This window comes from Drosophila biarmipes, chromosome 2L, assembly GCF_025231255.1.
Source record: "Drosophila biarmipes strain raj3 chromosome 2L, RU_DBia_V1.1, whole genome shotgun sequence".
In the NCBI taxonomy this organism is placed as follows: Eukaryota; Metazoa; Arthropoda; class Insecta; order Diptera; family Drosophilidae; genus Drosophila; species Drosophila biarmipes.
Genome location: NC_066612.1, coordinates 9,142,105 through 9,151,589, shown reverse-complemented (window position 1 = coordinate 9,151,589; position 9,485 = coordinate 9,142,105). Strand labels below are relative to the sequence as shown.

At 42.6% G+C, this 9,485-nt stretch overlaps 4 protein-coding genes across 5 annotated transcripts; 3 read left to right on the top strand and 1 right to left on the bottom strand.

The window, feature by feature from the left end:
- The first annotated feature begins 773 nt into the window (after positions 1-773).
- Positions 774-2,420, top strand: LOC108032830 (fibrinogen-like protein 1). The gene is made up of 2 exons (XM_017106846.3): positions 774-2,101; positions 2,157-2,420. Exons 1-2 carry the CDS (start codon positions 948-950, stop codon positions 2,296-2,298), a joined length of 1,296 nt encoding a protein of 431 aa, XP_016962335.1. The 5' UTR covers positions 774-947; the 3' UTR covers positions 2,299-2,420.
- A 66-nt stretch (positions 2,421-2,486) lies between these two features.
- LOC108032831 (uncharacterized) lies at positions 2,487-3,210 on the top strand. The gene has a single exon (XM_017106847.3). The coding sequence runs from the start codon at positions 2,502-2,504 to the stop codon at positions 3,162-3,164; it is 663 nt and encodes a 220-aa protein (XP_016962336.1). The 5' UTR covers positions 2,487-2,501; the 3' UTR covers positions 3,165-3,210.
- Positions 3,211-3,627: 417 nt separating this feature from the next.
- LOC108032766 (plasmanylethanolamine desaturase) lies at positions 3,628-9,337 on the bottom strand. Of its 2 annotated transcripts, none has more exons than XM_044094370.2 (6): positions 9,276-9,337; positions 5,868-6,102; positions 5,178-5,389; positions 4,901-5,119; positions 4,678-4,847; positions 3,628-4,619 (listed from the first exon to the last, which is right to left on the bottom strand). In XM_044094370.2, exons 2-6 carry the CDS (start codon positions 6,097-6,099, stop codon positions 4,529-4,531), a joined length of 924 nt encoding a protein of 307 aa, XP_043950305.1. In that variant the 5' UTR covers positions 6,100-6,102; positions 9,276-9,337; the 3' UTR covers positions 3,628-4,528. The 2 variants fall into 2 exon arrangements, with proteins under 2 accessions (XP_043950305.1, XP_016962252.1); XM_017106763.3 differs by lacking the exon at positions 9,276-9,337 and adding an exon at positions 8,737-9,104.
- On the top strand, positions 6,186-6,653 carry LOC108032768 (uncharacterized). The gene is made up of 2 exons (XM_017106764.3): positions 6,186-6,293; positions 6,356-6,653. Exons 1-2 carry the CDS (start codon positions 6,186-6,188, stop codon positions 6,560-6,562), a joined length of 315 nt encoding a protein of 104 aa, XP_016962253.1. The 3' UTR covers positions 6,563-6,653.
- Positions 9,338-9,485: the final 148 nt, after the last annotated feature.

Sequence of the window (9,485 nt, the reverse complement as noted above, 5' to 3'; positions counted from 1 at the left end):
AGAGTGACCGTGCGCGGCGGGCCCGAAAAGGTCGCAGCGATTTATGGGCATTTTTAGGTTCTGACTGGCTTTGCTGCTTTCCAACTCTGGACCGGGTGGCTTCCAGCGTTTTGCAACACACCTGGTTCAAGTCTCTGCTTAAGATTATCGGGCGCATACCGATACCGATAGTGTATTCGATACCATGAGGCGTAAAATCATATTAGAGAGTTATCAAAGCGCAATCGACGATTTTTGGGTCATCTCTAGTTGCTCATTTTAACGGTTTTTCAAATTCAAAATGTACGATTCCTTTAAGTACCCGACAGCCACTTGGCTTGCTTGTTAACTAATTTTTAAATTATTTTTAGCAATGTCTTTTATTTAAGAGTGCACCCAATAGGGCTTCCATAAACTTGCTTTTCAATTTAAAGAAGTCTGCATGGCGAAAACATACAATTCCTGTCCAAAAGATAAAGCCATGAATAAATAAGTATCTATCTTCTGAGTATTGAAGTGCAAATCGATTCAGCTAAATATTTCAGCTTTTCGCATCAAAGGTGTTAAGCAAATTGAATTTTCTTTTCAGAGACATAGAGCAGGACTCTGTGGCATTAGTTATTTAGAAACTATAAGCTTTTCCAATCAGGTTCTTTTGGGATTTGCTAAACTATCCAGTTCTTCAAAAAATCGTAGAACAAAAGTTTTCTATTTCAAGCTATTTCATACGAAAAATTCTCTAACGCAAAATCTCTTTCCACTTTAATATCTTAAAGGGTTACATATCAAAATAGTAATATATTATGTATATGTGTATGCACCGGGTTTTCCCCATCCTTCAAGAAGCTTTCCCTGCACTAGCGTTTCTTATCAACGCTCAGGGTCGCAAATACGTTAAAGATTACTTCAATCGTTTGAGCTTATTTCAGTCTTGCTCAAGCCGCGAATCATCTCAGTAGGGCTTTACAATGAAACTGGACATCTGGGTGTTGATTTTTCCTTGTTTGGCAACTCTTTTGCTCGCAGACCCTGTGGAGATTTCGCAGCCGGAAAACGCAAATCTGGATACCGAAGCTCAGTGCAATGGATACTGTTTTTCGGTCTTTAAGCCCATACTCGATCATTTCGTTGAGCTGAAGCAGGGAGCCGACACCAACAATGAACTGAAAGAGAAAGTAAATACTTTGATATCCACAAACAAGGAATTGCAAAGCCACATAAATCTTAGGGACTACCAAATCAAGGAGGTGAATCAAAAACTTGAAGAAGTGGGCTTTCAAGTCAGGAACCAATCTGAGCTGCTTGCGAGTAAAGAAGAAGTGATAAGAAACCTGCAGAGCCAGTGGGAAATCGCTCAAGCTCAACTGAAAAACAAAGAGGAGCTATTAAACATAAAAGAAGATCAAGTCAGAGACAAAGCTGAACAGATTAAAAGCAAGGAAGAGCTCATACAGCTTAAGGATCAACAAATAAAGGTGAAGGATGACAGCCTTAATCAAAAAATCTCTGAAAACAATGAGCAAGCCTCTGAAAATGTGAGAAAATCCAATCAAATCGATGACCTAAAGCTGCAGATCAAATCAGTGTCGGAAAAGCTAACTGAAAAGTCGGAACTGCTGTCCACCTGCAGTCGATCCGACAGTTGTCCCATCGAAGGTCCTTCTGGAGTGTACGAAATGAAAATGCGCGGAATAAACTCATTTGAAATCCCCTGCAACTCAACGGGCTGGATGGTCATTCAGAGACGACTGGACGGCTCCGAGAACTTTAACCGAGACTGGGAGAGTTATAAAAACGGATTTGGTAGTGTCAAAGGGGAGTTCTTTATCGGGCTGGAGAAGTTGCATCTCATAACAGCAGCTCGACCGCACGAGCTTTATGTTAATCTTAGGGATGCAAGTGGAACCAGTCGATACGCCAGATACGATGACTTCAAGGTTGGCAGTGAGAAGGAGGCTTATGAGCTTAAAACGATAGGAGCATACTCTGGCACCGCAGGAGATTCTCTGAAATATCATGAGAATGTAAACTTTACCACATTCGACCGCGACAATGATGTTAGCGAGGGAAACTGCGCCGAAAACCACTACGGTGGCTGGTGGTTTAAAGAGTGTGCTCAAAGGTATGAAAATATATTTAAATAGGTAAAAAATGTTAATTTATATAATAAATTACAGTTCCCTCAATGGAAAATATTACCCAACTGGAAAAAGACCGGAAGGAGAGGAATATGGGATTGTTTGGGGATCTTGGAACAACTACGATTACGGCGTGTCGCTTACCTTTGCAGAAATGATGATTAGGCCAAAGACGCCATGAAAAATGTTTGATGCCAACACAAATACAAAAAACACTTTATGCTTACTATATAGTAACCAAAAATGTATTTATCCTGCAGTGTTATATCATGGATATATTTTAATAAACATTACTGAATCATAGTGGGATATTTGGCTTCAATCATATGGTGTGCAAAGAAATCTAGTAACTTTGGAAACTTATTTGTTCGCCCTGCTGGCCATATGAATCCCACATGCAGAGTCGACATCAACGAGCCAGAATGCCAGCAATGGATGGCCGCAGTATATGCCAAATGTCGGGATCTCTTCGGTACGGAATCGTTGCCATTGTGGTGGGTCAACGACACCCCTGCTGTGTACAAGGCGGATGTCGCGGCCATGACTGTGGCAGACTGCCATCGGCTCAAGAGGCAATTGGCCGTCGAAGTGGCCGACGAGGAGGAGGATCTCCAGCTGGATAATGTTGGCCTGGGCAGAATGGTGGCTCTCTTCGTGGCCTGCGGAGCCATCCTCATGCTCGCCGTTCTTCTGTGCGGAATGAAGTGCCAAGGCGCAAGAGCTGTCCAGGCAGCCGAGGCGAAGGCCGCAAGGGTTGAGCCGCAGGAAGATCCACCTGATCTGAACGCCACAAAAAAGAGGAATAAGACCGCCAAGTGCAAAAGCTGGATGCGCAGGAGCTGTCGGCGCTTCTTCCTCCACAACGAATCCCAAATAAGAAGGTCTCAGGCCAATGCTGAAAGGGAGGTGGCTGTGCGCAACGAACGCACCCGGCAAAACATCGCCATGTGGACAAATGCTCGGGAGCGCGATGCCCAGAAGAAAAGGGAAAAGCTTCAGCGAAGTCTGGAAAAGGCCTCGAAAAAGAAAGCTCTCACGGCTAAATAAACTACATAGGTTAAATATATTTTTTAATATCTTTCTTAATAAAGCCTGTCTTTTTGATAAAGGGTATTTGAATACAAGTAAATTGCTTTATAATGTATTATTGGGTTATCCAGTAAAACAGTAAAGCTAGAAATACTGTTCTATCTTTCTCTCGTTTTAGAATCTCATAACTTTAAATTTTCATAATATTCCGAATGTTTTGAACATTGTAGAGTGGTATTGATCAATAAAATCAATTTACGCTGAAACAAAACAGTGTAAAAGTGGGCTGGCATCAGCTGAAACTAACTAATATTCAAAAACGCTTCATTCAACCTGTCAGATACTTTCTAACAAATACAATATGCCATTGATGTTTGTGAATAAAGGGTATAGCTATTAATGAAATGAAATAAGGATTTATTTTATATTTAAGTCTTTTGGGTAATAAAACAACTCACTTCCTGAAATGTAAAAAAAAGTCTTTTCATCCAGCCATCCAATCCAGTTTTTTGTTTTATTAGCTTTATGGTTTATTTTACTCAGATCACAATGAATATTGCTGTCTTAGACTTACTGTGTTGCGCAACAACACGTCAAATGATGCAAGCAACTAGGCCTTATAAAAATCGTCTCGTGCAACATACCTATTGCACCGCGCAAACTTCTTTCGAAACTAATTATACAAACTGTTCTCTTACAAAAGGTTCAACACTGGCCACCAAAAGTGTGCGTACTAAAAACTGATACCGCTTACCACCACTTCGTTATACATATAAAAAACGTTTTAAGGCAAAGGTTGTAAGTCACGTTCTTGATTGCATACGGCGCCTAGTTTAATTGTATCTTGTATATATAGTTGTAAATAAGTGTTTACTTTGTAGCCATCAAAAAGCAGCGATGATGAAATGTATTAAAAATGTCTTTTCCGTTTGGACCTGGTGCCAAAATCAGTGGCTCTCTAAGCTTATACATCTGGATATTACTCTGGTTTTGTGTAAATACTTATAAATTTATCCGACAAGCCAGTGCTTGATGTTCAGTAAGTTGTTCCATTCACTATTTAGGTATACGTAAGGCTCACTCGAAGTACGATTAATCTGCGCCGAGATCAATGAATGCAAAGACGCGTGTGCGCCCTAATGTGCGAGTGCGAGTGTGTGCAGGTGTACAATAGGTATATATAAAAAAACTAACTTAAATAATCAACTATTCATAACAAACATGCAACTGAGAACTAAGCCCTCCGCTCAGTTAACTCTCCTTTAAAGCTACTTCGTTGTGCAGAACATTTCGATAGTATGATAACGTTTTATGGTGACTTTCAGCGGGTCAGGGCTGCTGCTTGGTCCAAGTTTCCTATATACAGTCGCTGGCCAGCGCGTCTATGTGAGTTTCTTGGCCCACCTCAGGTCGTCGTCGCGGGGCTTGAGACCGGTCAAGTGCTCGATAACGATCTCGAATGTGGACCAGAATCTATTGGGAACGTTATCTCAATCAGAACCATTGAAATGGGTATTCTATGAGAGCAAACCTTATGCGCTCCAGGGGCCAGTTTAGCCATCCGGTGGTGATGCAGAAGTACGTCTCGTGCGGTGCCACATGGTGGATGCGGTGATGCTTGCGCGGCAGGATGATGTGACAGCTCTGCAGTAACAGCACCCACCGCGGCAGTCCCCAGTAGGTGTGCGACCACTTGTGTATCTAAACGGGATCAGTTTCACAGCATATTCAAGGTTAATAGCGATTCATCCCACCTGATTAGTCATGGCCACAAAAATGGAGCAGAGGAAAACATAGGCTATCCAGCCAAAGTGCTGCTGAATCTCGCTCGGCGACCTGATGTAGAAGTAGTGGGCCAGGTAGCCGAGGATTGGTATGCCAACCATAAAGTTGTCGCCGTTGGTCTCGATGAAATCGTGGCGCGTTATCGAAGTGGGGTCCAGGTGGTGCTCTCGAAACGGTCGCAGAAAGTTCTAAAAGCGTATATATATTTAATTTATTATTATATAGTCGGTGTATTGCATCACTTACCTTTCCAATCATGGGCAAATCCACCGATCCCCAAGTATCTGCCGCCCAGTGCACCAGTCCAGAGGCAAAGTCAGCCGTTATAATTCCACACAAGGCCGAGAGGAAGGCCACACTTATCCGCTCCAAGCGCAAGTGCCTCACGATTAGGGCCAGGTTGATAATCATGAGGCCAATACAGGTGTACACGCAAATGATTTCCTGGGCACGCTTTCCTGTTAAAATAGTAGTACTTAGTTATCGATGGTTAATTGTCTCCTTAAAACTTCTGGTATCAAACAAAAACACCCACGATCCTTGACTGTTAAACTTTTTTGTATAAAAAAATCTTAAAAACATTTCATTATCGGAGAAAGTGGAGAAAAACTAAGAAATCATTATAAGTAAACATTTAATTAATTAATTATATAATAATAATAAAAAAAATTAGAAGACCTACTATAGTTTTAGGGGTATATTAATATTTCGTTGCATACTTTTCAACACTTTTACGTATGAATTGATTTTATGAAAAACCTAATCGAGTATCAGGGGAAATTGGATGATAAAGGTAGATACATATTTCAGATGTACATTATGTCCAATTCGACGTCTAATGTAAATTAATAGTGATTATTTTAAACCACCTGCTCGTAACTCTATTCATAACCGCTAGGAACCCGATTTAATGGGTCTTTCGTGGGAAGAGCTCACCTGGACTGTAGAGCGAGGCCAGTTCCTGGGCGCCCTTGTTCTGGGGTCCCCAGCGCGGAGAAGTAGAAGTTGTGGTCCCAGCATTGGCCCCGGTTGTGGTGCCAGCAGCGCCCTTAAGTTCCTCCGGCATGGCCGACTCCTGGTCCTCGGTGGTGGCGGGCGCCGAGTTGCCATTGGGGTCATCCTCGTACATGGAGTTGGCCAGAATGTCCTTATCGCTCTTGGCCGCCATGGTCTGCGGAGGGATAAGCAGGAGTCACAAGACCGAGCGAATTGAACAACTTGAAGGCCTTGATGACGGCTCCCGACTGATTGACAATGCAATGCCTGAATTCAATGTCAGGCCACCGATTCCATTGCCTGAGAACGGGGGCATCTGGATCAATTGGTGGCCAATACATAATTAACGATTGCGAGGACAACCAGGTGGGTGTACATTTTAAAAGCGATATATATTTAAATGGTTTATTCGACTGTTTCAAAACAAGAGGGACAAACCACTGCCCAGTGTAAGCGAAGGACAAGCAATGACCTCTGGTCAGGGATGGCAGCATGTTGCGGCGTTGATGTCATTACCTCCGGCTGCACCGACTCACCCAATGGCCCAATCCCCCAGAACACAAGCCCCACTCCAAGCGACGGGTCACGCAATATTTTGGACTTACGACTGGCCTGCGGGGACCACCAGGAGCTAGATCTACCGCATGAGAGTTGAGTTGTCAGTGGCGGAGGCGGAGGCGCGGTCTGGAGGTGCCTTAATTAGGCAAATTGGTATTTAAATTGTTGTGAACGCTATCTGCCTCTTTTGGGGTAGGTTGAAAACGCGATGGGCCAAAGGATTATATTTTTAGCAGCTTATTTGCTTCTCTGTTATGCCGCTCTTTATGTTCGACGGTACTCCGCGGTGATAAATGAGCCCTAACACGAAATGGGGGCGGAAATGGTGTATGGCAAATAAAGTCTCGTTTGGGCCTGGAATAGGTATAGAATAATGTTTTTCAAAGTAAACAGTGAAATTGCACCTTGACTTTTACACCTCAGGGTATCTTTATCTCTCTTGGGATTGTAAAATTGATAAGAACTGCCAAGGACTGTAGAGATAAGAATAGGGAAACGTGTTATGTTGCATGTAACCCAAACAGACTTAAATCTATTTGAAAATAAAGTACGAGTTAGGCTATTTAACATCCTGGAATTCAATGTAAACTTCCATTTTATGAGCTACAGCACTTCTCGTATCAATTAAGGATACTAAATTATTGTATTTAACAATAATGTAGGTCATTTGACTGCCAAGAAGTCAATAGAAATCTCAATTTCATTGATTACAGCATATTTTTTATGAACTAGGTACACCAATTTCTGGTATTGAACAATAAACCAGGTCATTTCTTTTCCACGAAAGCAAAGAAAACATCAATTTCATTGATTATAGCATATTTTTTATCAATTAAGGATACCAATGTATGGTATTTTAGTGAGCTCCCAACTGGAAACCTCCAAATGCACTCGCAATTACACTAATAAGTCCTCTTGGCATCGGATATGTTACACAAATTAACTGCTCCAACGTGCCACAGGCCATCTGTCATTAGGAGAACTAATGGTGAAAGCACATTAATCAAAACTGGCAACTGCCTATTGATAAAGCTGCGCCGAGGCACGCGTGGGCATACATCCACTAATGCTACCGGGCCCAGGAGCCTCGAAGGACACGACAACAGGACCCATAATCTGACGGTTGCGTTCCAGAACGCCCCCGCTGGCAAACGCAAACATTTCCGGGTGACGTGCACCGGGCAGGATAAACAAAAGACGGACGGAGTGGACACCAGTGGAGCGCTGATTCAAATTTCGAAAATAAATGCGAACTGCTGGAGTTGTGGGTGCAAATGGGCTAATGGGGGTGGAAAGTGGGGGGTGGATAGTGGGCGGTGGGCATGGGAATGGGTGGTGGGGAGTAGTAAACCGAGAAACCCAAATGAATGTGAGAATGCCGACAACTAAATTCTTTGGCGCCGACTTCAATGACGCCCACGCCTGTTCTAGATACCCTGTAATCGGGGGGTATGTTCAGAGAATAATGCGCTTTGGAAAGCTAAAAACGTTACTAGAAACCGGGTCAACTGGTAAATGCTTAAAATAATACAATAAACATAAAAAATTTGCATTCTCTGTAAAATGTAAATATTTTACAATTAAAAACTGGACTATTATAAATCAATAGTAAAGATTGTAACTGATAAATCCTAAACTGACAAGAAAGTCAAGATAATTTAGTGTTTTCTTGAAGAACATTATAATTTATGTTTAAAAACTCTTATTAATATTTTACAGTATAAACTAAATGTACAATAAATTTCTTACAAACTTCAAAACAAACTACTCCAGTCAAAGGGTACTTAAAATTTCGTAGCATACTTTCAGTAGCATTTTCAGCTGTTCATCTTCCGAAATATGAAGGCGAGGAATCCAAACTTCGAGCCTGCCCGCCAGGCTAATTATTTGTTTGCTCGCTCGCGAAAGGCATAAAAAAGGGCGCACAGCCAACAGGTATTAATTTGGCACAACGCAGCCACGATTTTCGCGGTGGCGCCGTTGGAAAATAACAATTTATTACACGAAATGCGCGAAAGACACTCGAAACGGGAAAGTTCCTGGTTTTCTTGTGCGGGTGTCAGAGCCGGCAGCTTTCGTGCGGCTGCCGAGTGCGCTCTCTGTTTTAAATAGTGTACTGGCATAGCGGTATTAATAGCCCCGTTGGTTTGTTGTCGCGACTTTTTGCCAGTGATAAGGAAATCATTTCAATGGCTCTATTTTTAAAGGCCAGCGAAAATCGTTCTCTCGTTCCCGCAAGCGATTGACTCACCTTTTCGCAGGTGTTATGATTCTTATCGCTGATTCTCCACCGCTTTTTGGGGGGCCCTGGGCCTATTTCTTGCAACAATTAAAACTAAATGACCGCCTGCCAAGTATTGATTTGGAACCAAAACGCAAGCGATTGCTTAGCGCTTACTAACTTTGAATTACAGCGAACTTGGGCGTCGGCGTCCCCTTTATTTTTTTCGCTTTATGGTGGCATCCAAAGGTAAATAAATGCCGTGTTTTTCCTCTTTTTGTATGCACGTGATTTAAGGCTGCCCCACCGTACACACACACACACGCACGCCGCGCACTCTCGCACACACACACACACACACGCGCGCACGAGCTGCAGTAAGAGTACCGCTACTTTGCACCAGTAAATTCCGAAAGAAACTAAACCTAACGGCAAAAACGAATCGTACGGCGCAGCCATTTTCATTCATGCCCCCGAAGTCGCCTGTGTGTGGGTGTGTGTGTGGATGGCTTTACCGTTACGTTGCCGGGCTTTTTGGTGTTGGTTTTGGGCCATGTTGCATTACTCACTTGCCAGCTTTGCGGCTACAAGCGCCTCTGCCTGTAGTTTCAATCCTGTTTTTGCTGCTTAAAATATTCAAGCTTCGACAGTTAATCCAGTGCAATTGCTAATTCGAAGGAATTAAAACGAAAACCGCAAAAAGGTTGCGAACTGAAATTGAGAAAAAAGGTTCTCGAGTTTAACATTATATACAAAATGTTATGATATTATGAAGAAAA